General features: G+C 45.5%; 1 protein-coding gene and 1 long non-coding RNA gene across 2 annotated transcripts in view; one reads left to right on the top strand and one right to left on the bottom strand.

The window, feature by feature from the left end:
• LOC119175005 (uncharacterized) overlaps nt 1-26,618 on the top strand; it is a 58,353-nt gene that overhangs the window by 11,660 nt on the left and 20,075 nt on the right. The window contains exons 2-6 of the mRNA XM_037426166.2: nt 14,188-14,593; nt 22,082-22,177; nt 22,360-22,433; nt 23,571-23,721; nt 25,827-25,895. Of these exons, the coding sequence (XP_037282063.2) occupies nt 14,264-14,593; nt 22,082-22,177; nt 22,360-22,433; nt 23,571-23,721; nt 25,827-25,895 (720 nt within the window). The 5' untranslated portion in view covers nt 14,188-14,263. The remainder of the gene's footprint in view (nt 1-14,187; nt 14,594-22,081; nt 22,178-22,359; nt 22,434-23,570; nt 23,722-25,826; nt 25,896-26,618) is intronic.
• LOC142817667 (uncharacterized) lies at nt 11,106-26,378 on the bottom strand. The gene is made up of 2 exons (XR_012895289.1): nt 26,299-26,378; nt 11,106-11,248 (listed from the first exon to the last, which is right to left on the bottom strand). It is a non-coding gene; the product is annotated as an uncharacterized LOC142817667 (long non-coding RNA).

Genomic DNA, 26,618 nt, shown 5'->3' with positions numbered 1-26,618 from the left:
AGTTGAACGTGAGAGCGACATTCTGGCCCTATACTTCAACCACTTAGTGCATACTGTCACGTTCTTTCCTCAAGTCATATGGCGGTTTTGGGACGTTAAACCCCACACACATATCAATCAAAAGCTCAGTTGCTCTGGCCCATGAAATGATAGAAGCGTTCTGGATAAAGGAAAAAGGTGACTTGTGTATAAGTGACATCAGTGGTTTTGCACATGTCTGAGTTTCATTTTTGCGCTTCGTTGCAAGATTATATATGCCTTTAGAATGCCTTCAATTTAAGTTTTGGTCATGTGACTAGGTGATGCAGTTTGCTTTGCGCATGGGTGGTGCGGCTATATACTCCTGCGTTTCACCTGTGAATAAATCAGTTGTGAGTTGACGCTTTTTCTCTGCGTTTTTCTTCTTGTGGTGTTTTTAGGCGTCTAGAAGTTTCCCCCAGTATGACGAACCAACTAGCCCAGCAACAAGTACTTCTATCCAACCACTCCACCACGAAAAAAGGAATGCCTTGCAATCATCTGCACAGCGTCAAAATGTTGCCCTTATCTCTCAGGCCTTTCAGAGTTGTGAGCGACCACCACGCCCTGCGTTGGCTAGTTAACTTGAAGAACCTTCCAGGTCGCCTCGCACGGCGGAGCCTAAGACTTCAAGAATTCAACATTACCGCCGTGTACAAGTCTGGATGGAAACACTCCGACGCCAACTGCCTGTCTAGTGCCCCCGTCGATCTACCATCGCAAGACGACCAGGATGGGAACCATAAGTCCTTCTTGGGAACCATAAGTCCCGACGACTTTGCCGAGCAACAGCGAGCGGACCCGGAACTGAGAGGGCTAGTGAAATAAATACCTCGAGGGTCGCACCAGGGTCGCCTCAAAAATATTCAGGCGAATTTTCCCTGAAAAACAACGTCCTTTAAAAGGAGAATTTCTCTCCGGCCCGATCCAGCTACCTTTCGCTGTACCTTCGGTAATGCGACAAGAAATTATTCAGGTCCTGCATGACGACCCAATGGCTGGCCACTTTGGTTGTTCCCGCACGCTCGCGAGAATACAAGACAAGTACCACTGGCCATGCCTTGCCGCCGACGTCGTTCATTACGTGAGGACATGCCAGGGCCACCAGCGACGCAAGACACCACCGGCAATGCCAGCAGGGCTTCTGCTGCACATCGAACCACCTTGCTGACCGTTCCAGCAAATTTGTATGGACTTGTGTCGTTACCGACGCTGGCTGTCGGAAACAAAGGATCGCTGTAGCTACAGACCACCTCGTTTACGTGGCGACTGCGGACAACCTCAAAGTTCACCAAGAGTGGCAAAATCTTCGAGTGCATATAGTAACTTTGTGGCAATGCAGTAGTCATCGCTACCTTCCAGAATGGCAGCAGCTCTCTTGTTTTTCAAAGGGGCACATGACAAAATACTAGTGTAACATTGTGTAAAACTACTCCAGATTACTGATAGAGCTTCATTAAACTTATAAGCCTTTTGTGCACCACGTACACGAAATAACAGTTCGGGTGTTTGCGTTACTTTGCCTGTTCGTGGTACGACTACAAGAACGCAGAAAAAAAAAAAACAAGTGACACGGCTGGCATAAGAGACAAGCCGTTTGAACTGAAAGCACCCAAATTTTAGTTGCGATCATGATACGATTACCAGGGTGGCCGAAAATGAGCTGACGGACGACACACGAGCGCTCCCGGTGACGTGATGTGCGCGCGAATGGAAGCTGTCCTTCTCGCGCATGCGCGCAGATACCGCGCTAGTAGTACCGAAAGCCACGCGCTCCTGTGTTCACTCTCAAATAGATTGTGACTGTACGTCGACGTCGAACACAAGACGTGGGATGCCAGCGTTCCGTACATGGCCTCCCCATACAACACCACCGTATACAAGAAACGACGCAGATGACGCCGTACAGATTGGTCTACGGAAGGACCCCGGCAACGAAGCTCGACTCATGTTACCCAACGTCACGGACGAAGAAAACCTCGATATGAGTGAGTACCTTTAGCGCACCGAAGAAGCCCGACAACTCGCCCTCCTCTGCATCAAAAACCAAAAGACGGCCGACAGCCGCCGTTATAATCTTCGGACGACGCTTCGTGCAATACAAACCCCGTGAACGTGTTTGGGTATGGACGCCGACGTGCATGGATTCAGTGAAAAACTTCTGCGACGATACTTCGGACCGTACAAGGTTGTTCGACGTCCCGGTCCACTCGATTACGAGGTTGTCCCCGATGGCATCACAAGCTCTCAACGGCGCTGATCGCGACCTGAAGTCGTCCATGTCGCGCGCATCAAGCCGTTTCACGTGCGTTAACGAACTGAACGAGTGTATTTTGTTGTTATTATTGCTGCATGAGTGAGTGAAATAATTTTATTAGGTCCACAATAGACGCGAGTTTATTCAGCGTCATTTGGCTAGGCCCACTCGGGGACGGTCAGGTTAAACCTGACTACCCTCGCGCTCGGGCTCTCTGGACAGCCAGGATTTGAGAGGTGAGGTTCTGGGCCTTAATCAGCTTGTTAATTTTTGCTTGTTTGAAAGGGGGACCGGCAAAGGAGCAGCCCCACAGGACCATGATCGAAGTCCGCATTGCTGCATCGTAATTTATTGCTTGTATTTTCTTGCATTATTATTGTACTTCTGTTAAAGCATCGGGACGATATCTTTTTCAGAGGGAGAGCAATGATACATTCATTCCTCAAGTTTTGTTATAGCCTTGTCACTCTGTACGTAATCCTCAGTACAAACCGCGCCTGCAGTGTTAGAGAAGCTTCGGGACTGTATAGCAGACCATTTTGTTAATATGCCGCCCACTTCGCAAACTTTAGAGATTATTCTGGAACCTACGTGGCCGCTAGCGATGACGCTAGAATATTCGACGGCACATGCATGAATGCCGAGCGCATCAACGCTCATCAGTTCATCAACGGCCAACGCTCTGTTCGCCGCTATCAGTGGCAGTGTGCAGAGTAGCAAACCGGGCGCTCACCTGGTTAAACTCCCTGCCCTTCCTCTTCTTGTTTCTTCCTCCTCCTCCTTCAGTTTACGGGCCACAAGTTCTACAGAGTAATCAGTTTGATCTTCTAACTTCAGTCTGCTGCATTATTGTATGATGTTACACAAGAACTTCAAGCTGAGGGCAACTACAATGTAATCAATAAAGCCAAGTGGCTTGTATCAGTGAAACTTTCCCATGTGGCTACATTCTGTGTATAGGGTAGCATATGCTTTAAACCACGACCATTTATGCGCGTGAAATGTTTTCGAACTTGCTGTGCAAGGGAATACGTGCAGTAAAGTGTTTGGCTTTTAGTAATCGGTGGCCGGCTTTAAACCTGTAAGTGCGATCATAATCACACGTCCTGATGCCCGATAGCAATGTACACTTGTGCCACGTAATATTACTAAGGATATTACGTGTTTTGCTGTGATTGCTGTATACTGGACGCGTGTGCTCGTAAAGCACGAGTCATTTTCGCTACAATTCGAAGCAGACAAAGTTGTTTTAGGGGCGAAGCTCCTCTGAGCGTAACCTTGTCTTGCGTCAGGCGTAACCAAAATTATTTCTCGAACAGTATGATAGATGGCGCTGTCTCATCATTTCTCGTCTCAATTCCTAGTTGGCGTCGGTCCAAAGGAAGTGTGTGCAATAGGACGAACGGACGGAAGCATGGACGGACATATGCACGGACGCACGGTTGGAAGCACGGATGGACGGACAGACGGAATCACTGACGAATGGATGGACGCACGGGTGGACGGATGGAGGCTTTTCTCCACTCATAATCATTAACTAGGTGGATATGCTGTGATGTTTTGGGACACAACTCCTGGCTGTGTGTTAGAACACGTGTTTCCCACGCAAATGGCCTGGGTTCGAGCCTAACCCTTACCCAAAAATTTATATTATTTATATTATAATGTGTGTGTGTGTGTGTGTGTGTGTGTGTGTGTTTGTGTTTGTGTTTGGTCCAGTGCTTCAGGGACTTAAGAGACGGCCCATATTCGAAGTCCAGTAGCTCAAAGAAAATTTATTTCTTTATTTGATGCATATCGTCTTATGTGAAAGGGGGACCGACAGTAATTGTTTTTTATCGTTGACCTAGAAATGCTTGCGCATTTAAAGGGTAATCGTTAAATAACCTTGCGGCTTTCCTTAGATCATATAAATTTTTGGGTGGCATTGACATGGACGTTTTTTTTTTTGTATCTAGCCTTCGTCAGTGTCTCGAACGGCTCAACGAAAAGCCCATCCTGAGATGATCAATACCCGTGTTTTGCACGAACTTTCAGCATGGCGGAATTTTCCTGATATGTGCGATTCCCAAAGTCAGCTTTACTTGTCCTCGAGGCAGTGGCGGATCTAGAGGGGCATAGGGGAGTGTTTGAGGTGATCACCCCCCCCCCCCAAAGCCTGTGTCATCAACCCCCCTCCCCCCTCTTTAGTCCTTGTCATCCACCTCCTATGACCGATTACGACTAACGATTGAGACCGCTGTGAGCACACATTAGCAGTATTTATGCTATCACAGGGGTTTTTGGGCTAGTAAAAGCAAAAAAAAGTAACGTCCCGCCCTCCTCTCTGGTGTTACTTCAAGCGAACATCACCCCCCCCCCCTCCCGCCCCTGGAATTGAGTGGCTGGATCTGCCTTGGCGAGGTGATGACATTTATTAAACCATTGCGAAGTATTTCAACCACGCCGGCGTACAGGTGTTGTCCTTTTAATTCTTTTATATTCCGTACAACGCATTCATAAGGTTCCCATACATTCACCTTAGGTAAGCATTGGGGTTTAGCCGAGTGGGTAAGGCGTTTGCATGCACATCGTGAGGTACTTCGTTCGAAATCCACCTGCATCAAGGGTGTTTGTATTTTTTTATAAAACAGCGATTTCTCTCATGTGACAAACGCACGTACGGACAGACAGTTTTTGCACTAAGTCGGCGTTGAAATGCTTACGCACTTTAAAATAAAAATTTTGCCCCATAGTGCTCGATTCTGCTTATACATAGTATCGAAACTACCTCAATAGTGTGGTTGCTCATGCTATAAACAGCGGAACTACGCAGCAAAACGACAAATATTATATGAATGTGCTCAGCGTAATCAATATACGTGTCAAGTTTCGCGAGAAGTATGGTCCAGCTAGCAAAGAAAGAAAAAAAAAACAAATACGACTTTAATCATACCATATTCCATGAAATTCTTACAGCAATTTAATATATGCGTTAATGAGCACACCTTCTTTAATCAAACAAGCTATTACACTCCCCACTTCTAGGTTTTTGTGGTATTGGTGCACCTTCATTGGACACCAATACCGTTTCAATGGGAGCCTACCGACGGGCTCCACAGAGTCTGAGAAGTTTGCTTCACCACAACACTCATAAAACCGCTGAAAAAGTATGAGGCCGTTATGGTCCATGATAACACTAAATTTTTCCCTGACGTCACAGAAAGCACGATGTTCTGCTTGAGCGGCCGCTTACATAAAGCGCGCGATTCAAAAAGTGAACAAGGGGATCACGTGATGATGCTTACTTAAGGCGGGTGTTTCCAAAAGGGGACTTAGAGGGTTGTCACGTGATGAAGCTTACACACAGATTGCGATGCGTTTCACGTGATCTCCCGTGATGAACCTTATATAGGCGGGCTACTCAATCAGTTGATACAGAAGTGTCACGTGATGGAGCTCACGAAAGGCGCGCGATTCAAAAAACGAACTGAAAGGGGGTCACATGATGATGCTTACTTAGGGCGGGTGATTCAAAGCGTAGACTTTCCTAAAATTAAATACAGGGGACTCTGGTGCTGCGATCGTTCAGCGACCATGGGAATGATGGGTAGTACACGTATTTGACTAGTCTTCATACTTTAGAGCAGCTAATCACACTTGTGGCTTCATTTATTGCTGTGTTTCGGTTTTGTTTTGAAGGAAAGAATAAACCCTTCTGAGCTGAAAGTTCCCCTGATAGGTTGGCTTCTCCGCAATAGAAGGCCAAAACCAGTGGAAAAAGTTTAGGCCCTTATCATCCATGATAAGGCCCATTTTATGTCTGACGTCACACCTTGCAGCGATCGGCCTGCTATGTGTTCCTTCCGAGCGGCATTCCCCTGATGCGTTGGCTTCTCCGCAATGCATGATTGAAACCAGAGAAACAAGTTGGGGCCTTTATCACCCCTGATAAAGATCAAGTTTTGTCTGACGTCACGCCTTGTCACGTGGGCACCCATTGCTGCAAGCTGTGTCGTCAGACAAAAGTTGGGCTTTATCAGGGGTGATAAGGGCTTAAACTTTTTTCGCTAGTTTCGACCAATTATTGCGGAGAAGCCAGCTCCTCAGGGAAACCTTTAGCTCGGAACAGCCGCACACTACGGCCAAGTAACAAGTTGTGACGTCAGACAAAACTTGAGTCTTATCAGGGGTGATAAGAGCCTAAACTTTTTCGCTGGTTTTTGGCCATGCCTGGCGGAGAAGCTAACCTTTCAGGGAACCGTTCAGCTCGCAACAAACGTACAGTACGCACCACGAGGCACGGTGTGACGTCAGAAAAAAGTTGAGCCTTATCAGGGCTGATAAGGGCCTAAACTTTTTTCGCTGGTTTCGACCATGCAATGCTTGAAAGCCAACTTCTCAGGGAACAGATTAGCTCGCAACAAACGCACAGTACGCACTACGAGGCATGGTGTGGCGTCAAAAAAAGTTTAGCCTTATCAGGGGTGATAAGGGCCTCAACTTTTTTCACTGGTTTCGACCATACAATGCTTGGAAGCCAACTTCTCAGGGGAACCTTTAGCTCAGAACAGCCGCACAGTACGCCCGAGTGACAAGTTGTGGAGTCAGGCAAAACTTGAGCCTTATCAAGGGTGATAAGGGCGTCAACTTTTTTCGCTGGTTTGGACCATGCATGACGGGGAAGCTAACTTCTCAGGGGACCGTTCAGCTTGCAACAAACGTACAGTACGCACCACAAGGCACGGTGTGACGTCAGAAAAAAGTTGAGCCTTATCAGGGGTGATAAGGGCCTCAACTTTTTTCACTGGTTTCGACCATGCAATGCTTGGAAGCCAACTACTCAGGGGGACCTTTAGCTCAGAACAGCCGCACAGTACGCCCACGTGACAAGTTGTGGTGTCAGACAAAACTTGAGCCTTATCAGGGGTGGTAACGACCTCAACTTTTTCTCTGGTTTTGACCATGCATGACGGGGAAGCTAACTTCTCAGGGGACTGTTCAGCTCGCAACAAACGTACACTATGCATCACGAGGCACGGTGTGACGTCAGAAAAAATTGAGCCTTATTAGGGCCGATAAGGGCCTAAAATTTTTTCGCTGGTTTCGACCATGCGATGCTTGGAAACCAACTTCTCAGGGAACCCTTCTAAATCCAATGATTGAATAGACCACCTATACAAGCTTCATCGCGTGACATCACGTGAAACCCATCGCAATGTGTAACCGTGCCTTTCTGTTTATTCGTGCGCTTTAACTAAGCGCTTGTCCTCTCTTCCTTTCTGTTTATTCGTGCGCTTTAACTGATAGTTGTACTGTAAGTTTGTTGCGAGCTGAACGGTCCCTTGAGAAGTTAGCTTCCCCGTCATGCATGGTCGAAACCAGCGAAAAAAGTTGAGGTCCTTATCACCCCTGATAAGGCTCAAGTTTTGTCTGACACCACAACTTGTCACGTGGGCGTACTGTGCGGCTGTTCTGAGCTAAAGGTTCTCCTGAGAAGTTGGCTTCCAAGCATTGCATGGTCGAAACCAGTGAAAAAAGTTGAGGCCCTTATCACCCCTGATAAGGCTCAACTTTTTTCTGACGTCACACCGTGCCTTGTGGTGCGTACTGTACGTTTGTTGCAAGCTGAACGGTCCCCTGAGAAGTTAGCTTCCCCGTCATGCATGGTCAAAACCAGCGAAAAAAGTTGACGCCCTTATCACCCCTGATAAGGCTCAAGTTTTGCCTGACTCCACAACTTGTCACTCGGGCGTACTGTGCGGCTGTTCTGAGCTAAAGGTTCCCCTTTAGCTCAGAACAGTTTAGGCCCTTACACAGCTTGCAGAGAAGTTGGCTTCCAAGCATTGTATGGTCGAAACCAGTGAAAAAAGTTGAGGCCCTTATCACCCCTGATAAGGCTAAACTTTTTTTGACGCCACACCATGCCTCGTAGTGCGTACTGTCCGTTTGTTGCGAGCTAATCTGTTCTCTGAGAAGTTGGCTTTCAAGCATTGCATGGTCGAAACCAGCGAAAAAAGTTTAGGCCCTTATCAGCCCTGATAAGGCTCAACTTTTTTCTGACGTCACACCGTGCCTCGTGGTGCGTACTGTACGTTTGTTGCGAGCTGAACGGTTCCCTGAAAGGTTAGCTTCTCCGCCAGGCATGGCCAAAAACCAGCGAAAAAGTTTAGGCTCTTATCACCCCTGATAAGACTCAAGTTTTGTCTGACGTCACAACTTGTTACTTGGCCGTAGTGTGCGGCTGTTCCGAGCTAAAGGTTTCCCTGAGGAGCTGGCTTCTCCGCAATAAATGGTCGAAACTAGCGAAAAAAGTTTAAGCCCTTATCACCCCTGATAAAGCCCAACTTTTGTCTGACGACACAGCTTGCAGCAATGGGTGCCCACGTGACAAGGCGTGACGTCAGACAAAACTTGATCTTTATCAGGGGTGATAAAGACCCCAACTTGTTTCTCTGGTTTCAATCATGCATTGCGGGGAAGCCAACGCATCAGGGGAATGCCGCTCGGAAGGAACACATAGCAGGCCGATCGCTGCAAGGTGTGACGTCAGACATAAAATGGGCCTTATCATGGATGATAAGGGCCTAAACTTTTTCCACTGGTTTTGGCCTTCTATTGCGGAGAAGCCAACCTATCAGGGGAACTTTCAGCTCAGAAGGGTTTATTCTTTCCTTCAAAACAAAACCGAAACACAGCAATAAATGAAGCCACAAGTGTGATTAGCTGCTCTAAAGTATGAAGACTAGTCAAATACGTGTACTACCCATCATTCCCATGGTCGCTGAACGATCGCAGCACCAGAGTCCCCTGTATTTAATTTTAGGAAAGTCTACGCTTTGAATCACCCGCCCTAAGTAAGCATCATCATGTGACCCCCTTTCAGTTCGTTTTTTGAATCGCGCGCCTTTCGTGAGCTCCATCACGTGACACTTCTGAATCAACTGATTGAGTAGCCCGCCTATATAAGGTTCATCACGTGATATCGCGTGAAATCAATCGCAATCTGTATGTAAGCTTCATCACGTGACAACCCTCTAAGCCCCCCTTTTGAATCCCCGCCTTACGTAAACACCATCACGTGACCCCTTTTAGAGTCCACTCCGAGTCGCACGTCTTATGTCAGTTCAATCTCGTGAAGAACCATTATTCAGTCCACAGTGGGCCCATCGCTGCAAGGTGTGACGTCAGACAAAAGTTGGGCCTTATCATGGCTGATAGGGGCCTCAACTCTTTCGGCTGGTTTTGAATTCTCTTGCGGTGAAGCCAACCTATCAGGGGGATCTTTAGTTCAGAAGACCGCACGGATGGTCCGCCACTACTAGGTGTGACGTCAGAAAAAAAGTTGAGCCTTATCATGGGTGATAAGAGCCTAAACGTTTTCTTATGGTTTTCGGCATGTTTTACAGTGAAGCGAACATTTCAAGGGAAACTAGCACGGGAGCCACTTATCTAGGTAGGTCACTGCAAGATGTCACCCATGACAAGCTCCACTTTCGTCTAACGTCACAAGGGGCTCAATTTTTCGACCGCTTTTCGACGTGTATTGTGGCGAAGCAAACACGTCGAGCCAAGGTGGTAACGTGTTCGACTCGTAACCGTGAGGTCGCTGGTTCGAATCACTCTAGCCTCATCGCTGTGCAGAAACGAAGCCATACAATTATATGGATGTTTGACTAAAGTGCACAATTCATTAAACGAAACAAAAGTTATTTCACTTCGCCGCGTAGGACAACGCCAAGTGGACCAACGTGAGCTGTTCCGAAGTACCTACCTCCCCTCTCCAAGCAATTGAAGCTCCACACTGCCGTAGCGCCACCACTGATCTCGCTTACTTGTAGGATCACTTAAGCTGGCGGGTGCCCTGGCGGCACTGGGAATCGTACATGGTACCTTCCACATTGGAAGCTGACGCTCAATCGTACCGCCACTGTGGCGGTGATGTTCTAGGTAAGCAACGCTCAACATGTACATTTTATCAAGATGCGATGAAAATTTAGAGAAAAAAAAAAGCCTTACACAGCCATCATTTTCGGTCGGTATGCAAGCATTGGGATTCGAACCATCGATCACTCAGTTTCGAGTTGGACACTCGGCCACTGGAACAACACAGGAGGAACTACTTACAAGTTGGTCTTTAGAGTGGTGCACCAAACCAGCGCTGTGGTTGTGTCCAAGCCTCGGTGCATGTATCACTTCAGAAGTAAACTATAGTGGTATCGTTAACTTAAAGACACAGCCTCTGTAAATCTTTATTTTTTTTCTTTTTCGATGAATCGTTACATTTTAAGGAAACAAAGTTTGGAAGCATTCTTCACTGAGAAGGTAAAACTCTGGTCAAAATTATATGATCCAAAATACACACAATGCATAATTTATCAAAATTCTACGAAACATTGGCTTACCTTTTTGGGTTGAGAATTTATCGAAAAATAATATACAAGTGCAGCAAAGCATTGGGAAATTGAAAAATCCAAGATTTTCAACGCTATAGGATTTCTTCTTAGCCCAATATGTGCCTAGAAATAATTTTATTCAAATGTGACGGAATAACGAAAAATCTAAAAATCCTGTCTAAGATTTGCAGGGACGCGTTTATGGCCGAAAAAATACTCAGAAATAATTTTATCTGAACGCGACGAAACATAGCAAAATCAAAAAAATCAATGCAAGATTTGAAAAACATTTTTGGTCCAAAATATACTCCGAAGAAACTTTATCCAAATTCGACGAAACATTAGAAAATAGAAAAATTCAAGGTTTGCCGAAACTTACCTTTTTGCTCAGGAGTGCACCCAGGAATGAATTTATCCACATGCGACGAAACAACACAAATTCACAACGTCCAAGATTTGTTTAGAGATTTTTTAAAATTTATTTCACATCAGTACAATTAAGCTTTATGGATAGAGTGAGACTACAAGCCGGGGACGCTCGATAAAAGTCTCACGCCTCTCACAGTAGGCAGCAGCAGGAAACACCGTTATGCAGCATCTGGGTTTTCAAGAAAGAAAAAAAAACACAAAAAGACAGAAAGAAAAGACAAAGTGAGAAAATCCAGGCCAATGCAGAACGAAAACACAATAAGTCATTCCACGCACCAACGCAAAAACAGAATCAGAGCTACAGACCGTACTCTTGCCCCTCACTTGAAAAAAATACGGAGAAAGAAAGAGAGAAAAGAAGACAAAAGGCCTCTAGCTCTGACGAAGACACAGCTGGCTGATTTTGACGAGGCCCGTGCTACGCACAGGCGAATGCTCTTCGTTAGCCATTCTGCATATGTTGCCCTCGAGATAAAAGGATATATGGCTGTCGGCTGGCTTCGCCTGATCCCGGGAGGTAATTGGACGCCCCAGATTGCGGCTTGTGTAGAGATGCCCACACGCTAGTGCAGCCTTTTAAATTAATGCCGGGTGATGTTATAGGGCATATTATGACGGTCTTGTCACACGCATTATTCTAACGTAAAGTCACATAAACATGCGTGGGACCGAAAAACATCGCACCGCAGCGTGCCCACAGCAGAGAGGCCTCGTCTACAGCGCCGCATTTTGGACGGAGGTGGAAATGCTTGAGACCGTTGCACTTGGATTTAGGTGCACCTGGTGGTCGAAACCCCTGGTGGTCGAAAGACCCCTGCACGACGGCGTCTTTCATAACCATATCATGGTTTCTGTACCTTAAACCTCAGATAGATGGATGGATGGATGGATGGATGGATGGATGGATGGATGGATGGATGGATGGATGGATGGATGGATGGATGGATGGATGGATGGATGGATGGATGGATGGATGGATGGACGGACGGATATACACGCGGATATACCCCGATATACACGCGGTGCGTTTGCGATTACTAGTCCTCGCGGAGCTATGTGGACGGACTATGTAAGGTTGGGCGGGGCTCCCTCAATCTTCTTCTTCTTCTTCTTCTTCTTCTTCTTCTTCTTCTTCTTCTTCTTCTTCTTCTTCTTCTTCTTCTTACTATTATTATTATTATTATTAATTCTATTATTCTTATTAATTATTTTCTTTTTCTTTTTCTTCTTCTTATTGCTGCTGCTGCTGCTGCTGCTGCTGTTGTTGTTGTTGTTGTTGTTGTTGGGGTTTAACGTCCCAAAACTACGATATGGTAATGAGAGACGCCGTAGTGGGGGGGCTCTGGAAATTCTGACCACCTACAGGAGGGTGCTTAAACATGCACCTAAATCTAAGTACACCCCTCAGAATTCAGCAAGGTCCGCCAATAGCGCGAAAGGCAAAGCACCCACACCGGCGCCCGAGTGCACAAGATACATCTTAGGCAAGATTTTTTTTCGTGAGAGAAAACTTGAGCCAATCCTCAGGCTTGACATGTCATTAGTGAAGGCGGCCGACCTTCCCTAGTGATATGCTTTTGTTTTTACAAGGAACGCTTGTCCAACGATTCGGCCCCGGAATCATGCTACGAAATGACAAAAGAAAGATGGCGCGGATGTTTCATGTGTGAACGATGTTTGGTGCGAAAGTATGGAGGGCGGAGAACACGTGCCCTGACTAGGAATGCGTGCCAGCTGCGCGCTTCATGCGGCCATCGCGCAGCGTCACACCGCGAGTGACGGGTTGGCGCGACGGCAGAAGGAAAATAACATCGCTGCTGCTCGCTGCAGCCCCCTGTTGCAATAAATTCATGCACACGACCACCGCTGCATGACGTGCGCTGCCTGTTGTCGAAACCTATTTCGCCCATCTACATCCTCTTATAACTTAAACTAACTACACGCACGTATATACACCTGCGGGTTTTCTCTCCGTTGTCTGAAAACACTCATATCGCAAGCAGAAAAACAAAATGTGACAGCTTTGAGGATCATGAATTCCTTGCATGCGCAAGAGTGGGACCTAGCATCGTCAATAAAACGGACGGACGGAATGCCGCTTCCTATATATAATAATCTATTATAAGTTTTGTAATACATAAACAATATCAATAAAACAAAAAAGTACTTCGTTCCTTACAGTCGGAGAATTCTTACGCATCGTTAAAATTATGCACCATTATAGTCTTCTTGTTGTTTTTTGTGGAATCGGAGGTGTTTATACGGCACATTTCGGAAGATATTCACGCGGTGCGCTTGCGACAACTTGCGGAATTCGCTCTTCGAGTTCATCTACAAGTTTTCAATGTTGTGCGATATCTAGATCATTTAAAGGCGTCAGGACTCCTTGCAGGTATACTGTTAGGGGACCACGACGCCCCAACCCCGCAGTCTCCTGGGAAATGTGTATCGAATAACGTATTGAACAACTTTTGTTGAGGTCATGTCATTGACACCTCCAACAACATAATTGAAATGTGTAATAAATTCTCCCATCGTAAGGAACAAAACGCTTTCCGGCCGGGTCATTAAAATTAGTTAAGTATTACACAAGTTACGAACAATTCTTTACAGAGAGTTACTTTCCACCATCCCCGGATATATCCTCGTTTTTGTTACGCTTTTAAACCTCCTCAAACAAACAAACAAACAAACAAACAAACAAACAAACGAACGAACGAACCAACACACACACGCGCACGCACACATGAGAAAACATTCTGGAGCGCAGAACGGGCTTGTTCCAAGGGCGGCGTTAAAGGTGGGCACGGTGGTGGGGGGCTGGAGCCCTCCCAATACTTTCGACTGCCCCTCCCCGTCACCCCTAATATAGAAACGTATATATTAATAAGACAATGGCTAAGTTCCCCGGCTCCCTGCCGAGGAACTCGGGTTCAAGGAGAGTAGCTGCCCCCTCCCCCCTCCCCCCTTCAGTCACTGTTCTTGCCTACTCCTTGGAATCAGTTATCCTTATCAGCTACACTGCGTAGCTGTAGATGCTTCACGTTCCTTGATCCAAAGCGAAATACTACACGCAAATTTGTGATGTGCTGTTTTCTTTGCACGCAGGCCAGAGGAGCCAGATTTTCCGTAACTGCATCGACGAGCAATTCGGGGCATAGTTTCGGCCAAGCAGTCAAACGTTATGCGGCAGGAGAACGGCAGTGGCGGCGGCGAAGGTCGTGCGGTCAACGGTGGTCCTCGACTCCGAGACGCCGCCGACAAGACGACTCCTCCGGGTGGCGAAACTTCGTCGGAGGAGGCCCACCTCCCGCACGGTCCGCTGTGGTCCGGGCACCGCACTTTCCTGAGCATCTACCGGGATGACGACGGCAAACTGTTCGCGCACCGCGACTCCTCTTTCCACTGCAACACCGGCGACGACAACAGCATCGCTTGGCTGTGGATGGTGGTGTGGTGCAACTGCTTCATCATCATGAGCCTCTCGCTGCAGGGATTCAGCCTCCAATCGCTGGTGAGCTAAAGAAGGCGTCCGCCACATGAGCTGCATTAGAGGTATGAATCTGCCACGTCTTGCGTTTCGCGTCTATTGAGGGACGGGAAGGTAAACAATATCGGAGTTCGTTACTAAGATACACAGGTAACGAAAGAAGAAAACTTTAATCTCTCTTGATACAACATTAGCGAATAAATTAAGGTAACCTCGCCCTGCCAAACCTGAAGGAAGTGCGGAGCTTTCTCTTTATTTTCTAGCTCCTATCTTTTTTCCCTCCTTTTTTCGTTTTTTTTCTATCGTTATTTCTTTTATTTTATTCATGTCTCTTAATCCATTCCTTTCTGTTTATATATTTAATTCTATCTTTTTTTCTATGTGTCTTTCTATTTCGCGCTTGCTTCTTTTTTTTCTATCTTATTACGTGGTTTTGCCTGCGTTACGTCAAGCGACGACAGCATGCGACAGCCAGGGCCCCTAAAGCGCTACGCACTTATCATCATTAAGCTGCTCAAACGACAAGAGAAGGAAGACTTCTTGGTGCGAGATGGAGCCTAGCGACGACGACAGCATGGTACGCCAGTCTGGCCACCCAGCGAGCTCCGTGCGTAACACAACAGACGGTGAAGTCAACGAAGGTATTGGGGACGGCACTGCAGTGTCAATAAGTACGTGTGAACAAAGTTACGAAGTTGACGAGGCGAGAACTTGTCACCGGCAGAAAGCGAACCTTCAACCTTGGGATCACACGTCAGACCAGCTGAACTCGTGCACTACGTCGCGTGCTAATGTGCATGCGAATCTAGGAGTGTCAGTCATCATCATCATCATCATCATCATCATCATCAGCCTGACTACGTCCACTACAGGACAAAGGCCTCTCCCATGTTCCGCTGCAGTTAACTCGGTTTTGTGCTTGCTGCGGCCAATTTATACGGTAGCTAGACAGGACACTGGCAAGCTTTCCCAGGAAACGAAGAATCTCATTAAGAAGCGTCAAAACATGGAAGTCTCAAGTACAACAGACAAAATAGAACTGGCAGAGCTTTTGAAATTGATTAAGAAGCGTAAGGTATCCGATGTAAGAAGGTATAACACCGAGAGAATTGAACACGCTCTGAAAAACGAAGTGAAGACGAAACTTGGGATAGGCAAAAATCGAATGTATGCACTAAGGGACAAAGAAGGCTAAATAACAACCAATATGGATAGGATAGTTAAAATAGCGGAGGAGCTTTACAGAGATCTGTACAGTAGCCGGGACAACTACGACCTACTATAAGAACTAGCAGTAACCGAGATGCCACCCTACGAGTAATGACAGAGGAAGAATTCGGAAAAGCCTTCGAGAGCATGCAAAGAGGCAAAGTTACTGGCGAGGACCAGGTAACATCAGATCTGCTGAAAGATGGAGGACAGATTGTGTTAGAAAAACTAGCCACCCTGTTTACGAGATGTCTCCTGATGGGAAGAGTAGCAGAATCTTGGAAGAATGCTAACATCATCTTAATACATAAGAAAAGAGATAACAAAGACCTGAAGAATTACAGGCCGATCAGCCTGCTCTTCGTAGTGTATAAGCTATTTACAAAGGTAATTCATAACAGAGTTAAAAAAAAACAGAATTCAATCAACCAAAGGAACAAGCAGGATTTCGAACAGGCTACTCAACAATTGACCACATTCATACTATCAATCAGGTAATAGAGAAATGCTCAGAATATAGCCAACGACTATACGTAGATAGCCTTCATAGATTATGAGAAGGCGTTTGATTCAGTCTATAGAAATATCAGCAGTCATGCAGACACTGCGGAATCAGGGCGTCGTTGAAGCATATATAAACATCCTGGAAGAAATCTACGGAAGATCAATTGCTACCATAGTGCTTCATAAAGAAAGCAACAGAATACCAATAAAGAATGGTCTAATGCAGGGGGATACAATCTCCCCAATGCTATTTACCGCGTGCTTACAGGAGGTTTTTAGAGGCCTAGAATGGGAACAGCTAGGGATAAGAGTTAATGAAGAATACCTGAGTAACCTGCGCTTCGCCGATGACATTGCATTGCTAAGTAACTCAGGGGACGAATTGCAACTCATAATTAGGGAGTTAGACAAGGAGAGCAGGAAATTAGCTCCTAAAATTAATCTGCATAAAACGAAAGTAATGTACAACAACCTCGGAAGAGAGCCGTGCTTCGAGATAGGTAATAATGCACTTGAAGTTGTAAAAGACTATGTCTACTGAGGGAAGGTAATAACCACGGAGTCGAACCACGAGATTCAAGAAGAATAAGAATGGGGTGGAGCACATTTGGCAAGCACTCTCAAATTATGACAGGTAGATTGCCACTGTCCCTCAAGAGCTTCGAATGTATATAACAGCTGTATCATGCCGGTACTTAGCTACGGAGCAGAAACCTGGAGACTTACAAAGAGAGTTCAGCTTAAATTGAGGACGACGCAGCGAGCAATGGAAAGAAAAATGGTAGGTGTAACCTTAAGAGACAAGAATAGAGCAGAGTGGATCAGGGAACAAACGGTGGTTAAGGATATCATAGTTGAAATCAAGAAGATGAAATGGACTAGGGCCGGGCATTTAGCGCGTAGACAGGATAACCGCTGGTCATTAAAGGGTAACTAACTGGATTCCCAGAGAAGGCAAGCGGGTTAGGGAGAGACAGAAGGTTAGGTGGGCAGATGAGATTAAGAGGGAGTGTCAGTCAGCGCCACTCAACTTGTCTTTTCGTGAACTTTACTTTCTTCACGTTGCTGCGGCTGTGTTTCCGATGGAGGCGGAAATGTTGTAGGCCCATGTGCTCAAATTTGGGTGCACGTTAAAGAGCCCCAGGCGGTCGAAATTTCCGGAGCTCTCCACTACGGCGTCTCTCATAATCATATAGTGGTTTTGGGACGTTAAACTCCACATATCAATCATACTTTCTTCACGTTTACATCACATTTACTACGATGCATATAAAAGAACACAATTAATGTTCCCTACACATTCATTATTTGTCGATTTTCACTATTCCACGGCTAAACATTTGATGCTGCCAGTCACAAAAAATCGAGACCCGAACAAGGAAACAAAGGTTGAACACGTTTCGTGAGTGATAACTCGGAAGCGCTACGCCAGATCACTAATTAGTAAGTGGCTGTCAAAATAGATTAAAATACAAATTAGGCGAGCGAAATTGCATTGCTCTTTCACTTACTGGCTGGTAACGAGAACGAAATAACTTGTTCGTATGCCATCTTTGCACATTCCGCTCATTCCACTCACATGCACTCATACAGACGCAGCTGCACACCGTTTGCAAAAAAAAAAAAAAAACGCAAGAAAGATCAATAATTTGTGAAGCTGAAAAAGCAGGTAACAGGAAGAATAATGCTATATGCGGTCATCTTTAGTGTACATACACGCCTGATGGGCAATAGCAAAATTACCGAGCGTACGCAGGTGAATGTTACACTTTAATATTATACATCATGAATTAACAAACGTAAAATGAATTAGAGCCACACACACACACACACACACACACACACACACACACACACACACACACACACACACACACACACACACATATATATATATATATATGTATATATATATATATATATATATGTATATATATATATATATATATATATATATATATATATATATATATATATATATATATATATATATATATATATATATTCAGGGACTAAAAAAGGAGGTAAATAAAAGAATAGCCTTGCCTACAGTATCCTGCCAGCGAGGTCGAGCAACTCGTGGAGGTCACATTGATGAATAAGGAACGCAGAAGCGCGAAAGAAACACCTGGAATGCGGGAGGAACCGTGCCGAGCACCTTAGAGAGAGAGTTAAAGGCTAAGCGAAATGCAGGGAGGTTAACCAGAAGAAAAAATTCTGGTTTGCTATCCGGCACAGGGGCAGGGGTAAGGGGGGATCGAAAGGTAAGGAGGGAAAACCACAAGGAGGAATGCATTCAGAAAGTAAAGGCACACACTGACTCCAGCATTGGACCTGTTGACCGCAGAAACTCCACCAGTGTCTTCGTCGCTTTCAGGTTGGAAGATCAAACGTACTGGCACTGTATACACATTTGGCTGCTCGGAAAGCAGCTGGTCATCGAGCCGTACTAATGTTGCTCAAAGCAGCACCTTAGGTGGCCGTGACAGCCCGTGAGCGCGTTGGAAGATTTATACAGTATATTCCGTGAACTTGGCACTATTTGTGAAATCGGCGCGATGTAAGAAAATAAAGCTTGGTCAATCTGGTGCGTCCTTCATAAAGCTTGACCAGCAAACCAATGTCCCGAAGATAATCGTACACGTTTAAAAGGTCATTAAGCCACACCGAGTTCAAAGGCGAAAAAGTAGTTTTTTTCTTGTCTTCGCTATCCTAAGCGCTATCGCCTCCTCGCCACTTATTTCTTCATAGAACAGGCAAGACGGATAGATAGATATGTGGGGTTTAACGTCCCAAAACCACCATTTGATTATGAGAGACGCCGTAGTGGAGGGCTCCGGAAATTTCGACCTCCTGGGGTTCTTTAACGTGCACCCAAATCTGCGCACACGGGCCTACAACATTTCCGCCTCCATCGGAAATGCAGCCGCCGCAGCCGGGATTTGAACCCGCGACCTGCGGGTCAGCAGCCGAGTACCTTAGCCACTAGACCACCGCGGCGGGGCAACAGGCAAGACGTCACAACCAAACGTTGAGCCAGTCATAGTTTCTCGCGTTTCGACTAGACACTGATGTCTAGACACTGATGTCACCGCTTGCACAGTCACAAACGCAGAAAATGCCGTGAAATCGGTTTATCGATAGTCACGCTGTACAAGGTAGAACGGGCATGTGACTGCATGGTAGAGTAGGGAAGGTGACAATTTACAACAGATATGTTTCATATATCGGCCAATCAAGACCTTCCTTTATCCTGACGTCACGTGAGCGAACTGCTCGCGTCGCGAATCGCGTCAAAAAGACGGGAGATAATAACGCGCTCGTTCTTCATATCTTCAGAGGCAGCCTTTTAAAGCTCGGAGCTGCGTAAAAACAAACAAAAACAACTTGACTTTTGAGTGTGAGTGGTGCCCTACTAACGTTATCTGTTATCCTTCAATAATGTACTATTTCATTTATATGATGCTATCTTGGGTGTTCTGATGAAAGACTATGTTGTTGCGCGTCATGCCATCTCAAATATGTTGATTTATATTTAATTGGTATTGTAGGTACATTTACCACATACTGTGCCAGGCAAGCAAGCCACGCCTTTGAAATAGACAACTCAAACAAATACACGTGGCCTTTGCTGCTCGGTTTGGACGCAATCGTTTTTTTTTTTGCTTGAAAAACTTGAACAAAAACAAAGTTGAGAGTTCAGATATCATTCTTTCATTTCCGAAAGAAATCACTAATTACATTCCTGCGCCCAGCACTGAGCTGGCTTTTAAGTTATTGTTATACGATTATCTGGGGTAGGCTTCATAAAGTTTGAAGTCGAAAAATGTGAGGACCTCGTAAAATGACATTCAGACTGAAGGCTAGTGGCTAAAAGTTCATTTTATGGGGTCTCATGCGTTGTGGCCGCAGACTCGTGACCAAAGCGCATCACAGAAATGAAGCTCACGAATGTCGACAGTTGGACGAACGTGTAAAATAAAACGTAGTGGGCAGCGCACCTCTTGTCATGATCATTTTTGTACATTAATTATTATGCCATGTATACTACGCATACCCAGTTTGCTCCAAAGGCACCGCCGATAAGTGACTGCGTATCATCTCTTATAATGGATTACTGTCGAAGAGGTGTCGGAAGCCTGCAGCTCGTATGGTGTATTATGCAGCCCTGAGGATGACGTCAGAACTACCGCCACTCCCTGCGCCACTCCCTATTTGAAGGCCAATATGGCAGGCTGGCCCTCAAGTGTTTTTGCTCATAGCTCATGTTCGTAAATTGCAACCTGTGACATGTGTGCTCAAAATAATCATGTTTTCTAGTCAAGTTTTAGGGGCGAAGCTCCTCTTCGTCTAACCTTGTCATGCGTCACGCGTAACCGAGAGAAGAAGAGACGAGAAAGAAAAGAAGGCAGTATCTCACGAACAGTATAATAGACGGCGCTGTCTCATAAAAGCACATACAAACTGCAGTTGAGTGAGGATATTCTAGATGGCACTGTACCGCTACTCTCCGATTGGCTGCAGCGCGGGCTGGGCCTGGGTAAGCGGAGAACGAGTACCTCTCTCAGTCTGCATGATAGTCACCTTACGTGGCGGGTCGTTGGTGGGCATGGACGAGGCAGAGTGGTGGGCGCGTTGAAGAAGCTTGCGGTCGGCTTCATTGGCTCGCGTCTCGTCGGTGTTACCCGCGCGCCGTCTGCCTTCTCGAACGCGATCGGACGCACGGACGCATGCACGAACGGACAGACACACGGATGGATGGACATACGGACGCTTCGCCCCACTCCTCATCATTCACTCCGTGGATATGCTGTGATATTTTTTACTGAAGCAAGACTGAAAGTTGGGCTATTTGGTGATACATTATGGGCAGAAACAGCGCACAAACTCACGGGACGAAGAGAAGAGACACAAACAAGCGCTGACTCTCAACTGAAGAATTTATTGAAATATACAAGTTATCTGAACACATAAGATAAAAACGCACAGAACATGCGCAGAGGCCCAGCGAAGGATCGTGTCGACGTCATTAACAATTTTGTGCTACGGGTAACTGCGCAGGCGCGGCATATTCCATTCAAACAAACATGCTACTGATCAAGATTTCTTCTTTTTCAATATCTTTACATGAAAAAGAAGAAATCTTAAGCGCCTGCGCAGTTACCCGTAGCACAAAATTGTTAATGACGTCGACACGATCCTTCGCCGGGCCTCTGCGCATGTTCTGTGCGTTTTTATCTTATGTGTTCAGATAACTTGTATATTTCAATAAATTCTTCAGTTGAGAGTCAGCGCTTGTTTGTGTCTCTTCTCTTCGTCCCGTGAGTTTGTGCGCTGTTTCTGCCCATAATATTTTTTACATTGTAATCAATTCTAAATCACCGATTTTTCCCCCTCTTTGCACCCGCCATGTAGGCTTCATGGAACTCTGTCATTCGCCTCGAAAGGTTGCCGACCCCTGTTATAGAGTGTTTTCATTAGAGATTTTTGGCAGCTTCAACTGGATGACAAATTTGAACTCTCACCTCTTGAATTTCCATGTAGTCTTACACAGTCACAGTTGCAAGCGAATACGGTCCAATAGTACACAGAACTAGTGGGTGAGTCTTGCGCCCCAGCTAGGCATCAGCGTTTTAGCCGTGGGACCATCGCGACGGAAATTCGGATGGTCTGTCGCTAGCAAAAGCCTGTATTGCCGATGCATTACAGATTGAAACGTCCCGCCAAGTCCTGTTGAGGCACCCATTTCTCTTTTCCTTTATCGAAACTGTTTTTTTCTCTCTCTCTCCACTTTTACAGGCGACACGTCACGGACTTGACTATTTCGACACCGGCTCCCTGTTCAGTGCAACTAAAGCCACAGCCATTGTTGGTTCCTTACTTTCCCACAGCCTGGTATGTAGTCTAACCATGGGTAGATTATATAGCAGTATTGTTTCTGTCATCGCGTGGCATTAATCTTAAACCTGTGAGCACCACAATGTTTCCTTGAGAATACCTTGCCTTCTTAACAATACAACTTATCCAGCTATACTACGCAGCATTACCATTTAAAGGCATTTCCTTTATTTTTTCAGATGTCTGTCATCTATCCGAGCCACCTGATGGTCTTTGGAGTAGTAGTGAAAGCACTGGCCGTCGCTGCACTTGGGTAACTTAATATTTGCATTTTACAACAACAACCACAAGAACAACAGAAGAAGAAGAAAGCCCAATTAGTACCTATAATGTGTTCATCGTACATTTTTAAAAAGTGATTCTCGTTCTTCTTTTTTTGTTAAATAGTGGTCAGAGCAGCTGATTTTCTGTGTCTTCACGGGCAGCTCTAGTGGATATCTTCTAAGTATGCCACAACAGAGTTTAGCAGTATTAGAAACTTTGTACGCATCGACACACCTCTTCCTGCACTCTGGAAGTTTTATTTTAGAGCGGCGATCATCGTATTATTTCATGAAAAGAAATATATTTTTAGTAGCGGTAATCACCTCCACTTCGGTTAAGTTTGCTTAAACAATGCGATGCCGTAGAAAACAAGGGTTTCATACCAATTTCTTGAAACGTTGGCTGAGTAGCGCATTTAGGGGTGGACCCAGCCACTGATTTTAGGGGAGGCGGTTGCTTGAAGCAAATCCAGACATATTTTTTATTCATATACTCTAAAGGCCCATACGTGCATTACTTAGAGGGTTTCATTTACACAAAAAATCGCAAATAACCATTAAGAACTCTGTTAATATACAAAAAAAATGATAAACAAACTAAAGTATAGTTCCATGAACAAGGGGGAAAAGGGGGGGGGGGGAGAGAAAGAACATTGGAAACATACGAATGAAAAATTCAATAAGCAGAACACTGATATCATGAAAAAAACTGCACTAAAAATTTTAATTAAATAAATTTACAATAAATATACTAAACATTTTTTAATTCTTTCTGATAGTTACTATCATCACGAAAATTCCGTCTTGGCATGCTGTTAATTCATGCTCACAGTGGTCCCTCTCACTTGTCTGGTAGGAGGTGAACGACAAGCACTAAAAAGGGGGAGGGGGTGCGCTGACACGTGCTTTAGGGTGGAGTGTGATCACCCCTACCTCTCTGCTCCAAAGCCTGTGTCAGCACCCCCCCCCCCCTCCCTCCCGATACGTCCTAGAGCGTATTAAGACTCTCACTCGATCACGCACAAGATATTACAGCACTGAATGTGTCAGGCAAAGTAGGGATCACGTCCCACGACACCGGCGCACGTCCTCTAGAGACAGTGAGTGCTAATGATGTTATTTTACAGAGCCCTACACTGGCTTCCGGTGAACGAGACGGCATTCATGGCACTGGGCGCGACGGTCAAGTCCATCGGTGGCGTGGGGCTCTCTCTGTACTTCACCGCCACGTACAGCCTGCTCTTCTACAAGCATCAGAGTTCGTACATCGTTCCACTAGTGAGTGAAGCATAATTCCCTCTAAGCCGGCATGCACGTACAGCATGCAGAACGTCGGGTTTGTGCGCACGAACGAACGACTATGCACCTCGCTTCTCGCTTCCGTGCATATAGAACAGTGCTCTTTATGCCGCACTCGTCACGCTTCCAACAACTTTACCATCGACGAAAACGAAATTCTGAGACCTTTATTTAACTAACGTTGACAGCAAAGGTTTCGCTAAAGCTCTACTTTACATACGAGTAGCGTTCACCACTGAGTCTTGTTGCGCTAGAACTGGCGGACGGGTTGGGGGTTGAGAGACGGCTGAGGAGGAAAGTGGTTATTTGGAAAATAACTGTTATTAAAAAAAGAAAACCTAAAACTGGCAGGATTTTGTCTTTGAAATGGAGGGATTTTTTTGCACCCCCCCCCCCCCTTGCCGATGCTCATGCCAGTGGCAATTGCGAGAGATTGTATCACTCGCTGAAGCTCACATTAACCACTGACTATTGCCGGTAGCAACAGTTCCGAAATGCCATCCAGAAAAGCAATGAAATATGAATGCGACGATTGCATGTGTTAAAATGTTTACATATAGGCACAAGCGACTGACAACTAATGGCTAGCACAATACTGCTGGACGGAGAAAGTGCTTTCCCCTTTCTTCTCTTTCTTAACCTTCAAGCTCCCAGGTCCATTTCTCCAGCGTAGCGTAGCATACTGGTTGTTGTAAGCTGGGTAACATCCCTTCCTCTCCCCTCTCCTCCTTCTGTCCCAGTCAATGGCGGTGCTCACGACAGAACTGCACAGTCGGTCGTCGTGCGGAGTCTTCGTGCCCTCCACAGGAAAATACCTCGCGTGTCGCCTAGAGAGAACGACATCTTCGACGTCAGCGGAGTTGTATGGAATTAAGGAGGCCCTAATGGTTATTCTACGACACCGGCTGCCAAAAAGATAGGCTGTATTTACAGATTTTAAAGCAGCCCTACAAAGTATGTGGAACAAGCATAATAGTAGGAATCACCAGCCTGTAACGTCTGATATCGCCTATCTCCATCACGTGGCTATGACTGTTGGACCCAGTATTACATTTCATTCGATGCCTGGCCATGCTGCTATTTTGTGAAATGAAAAAGCGGAATGAAGCGGCCCGGAATACACTACAATTCAAGAATTTCAGAAGGATGTTTCTTTTACCAAAGCTGACGCTTGGAGCATCGCAAAAAGCTATGCCTACAAAAAAAAAAAAAGACCATCTTTAAAATTCTTCCCTTCAAAATGTTCACAAAGATAACTTTCTCTATTGCGCTGCCCCAAAAGTGAGCGTGGAAATCTCCCGTTCATTTCCTCGCCACCTAGAGACACTAAATCATTTCTTAGACTTGGCGTGGCATACACAAACAGTTACATGTACTGCATAGGGCGTACAACAAGTCCATGTTGTGATAATTGTGGTAGTATAGATGCAGTAGAGCACTTACTACACGAATTTCCCGCATAACGCAACGAGAAACGATTGTTTGAACGAGAAATGGGCATCTTTACAGCCTCGAAAAATCAATGTTGAGCAACAGATTAGGCCCTGTGCGCGGACCTTCAAAACAGCGTCGGTTCGTACTGTCAATAATCAATTAGGTGTCCGAAATTGGCCTTGTCAGAAGGCTCTATAATGATAAAATATATCACATACAAAAGCCTTCATTTATCTGATATCCTAAATAGATTTATCAGGTTCACTTGGTCACTACTCTTTTTTTCATACTTTCCCCTTTCTTCTGAAATCTTTTACTCCCCTTCCCCATCTTTATCGACGCCGGCGAAAATCCGTTTTTCTTATAGTCTCTCTCTCTCTCTCTCTCTCTCTCTCTCTCTCTCTCTCTCTCTCTCTCTATATATATATATATATATATATATATATATATATATATATATATATATATGTGTGTGTGTGTGTGTGTGTGTGTGTGTGTGTGTGTGTGTGTGTGTGTGTGTGTGTGTGTGTGTGTGTGTGTGTTGGGAGTTGTCAATATTATATATATGCCATGTCTAACTGTGAATTTGCGATACTTTTAATGTAATAAAACGCCACGAAAGCTACCCCTCATTTTTTGTTTTTGTGCAGATCTTATCGGAGGTCTCAGTCGGAATTGGCGGTTTACTTGGACCAATACTTGGTTTTGAACTTATCGGGGTAAGGATAGACGTGTTTGGATACCATTCATTAACAAAGCGTTAGCGCGAAGTGCTTGTGGCCGACACACCTCGCTGGAAAGCAAAACAACTTTCTAGTTCGGTTCGCAGGGTAGCAAACCAACCTCCCCGCCTTTCCTTGTTTCTCTCTCTTGTTATGGAATACAAACATGAGCTCCGTGACTGAAAGGAACGTGGATTAACTTAAGACAAGCTGTCCTAAGTAAATGTTTCGAAGCAGTTGTTGCTGAGAAAAAAAAAAAACAAATATTGATATCATTAATATAAATGGTAGTGCGTTGTCATCAAGTATGTCAACATATATATTCTAAAAACACTGAGGATAGGCAGCAAATGTCGCCTCATTCTTAAAATTTATTCAGCTAACTCACAAGCGGACTTACCATCCTTGGTGTTCGGTGCGCATACGTCATAACCATGCCGCCGAGCACGAGGTCGCAGCGTCGACTTCCGGCAGCCCTGCGAGAGTTGTTTGCGTCTATTACCATTTGGAGCCCACTCGTTCCACGGCTGCAGAACCAAAAGCACGAATGTTTATACTGGGGAAGCTCAATTCAACTTTAGCCTTTATGGGACCCAAGTTCAGCAAAGCTCGCGCACAGGAGTCGACACACTTGTCTAGAACGCTGGGACGGCACGCTCCAGCGAAGCGTAGTTTGTAAAAGCCCACGCTTGATCCTAAGCGGCCATGAACGCTACAGTT

The sequence above is a fragment of the Rhipicephalus microplus genome, chromosome 5, assembly GCF_043290135.1.
Source record: "Rhipicephalus microplus isolate Deutch F79 chromosome 5, USDA_Rmic, whole genome shotgun sequence".
Taxonomy (NCBI): Eukaryota; Metazoa; Arthropoda; class Arachnida; order Ixodida; family Ixodidae; genus Rhipicephalus; species Rhipicephalus microplus.
The sequence above is the reverse complement of the archived record's forward strand: the minus strand, read 5'-3'. Positions and strand labels throughout refer to the sequence as shown.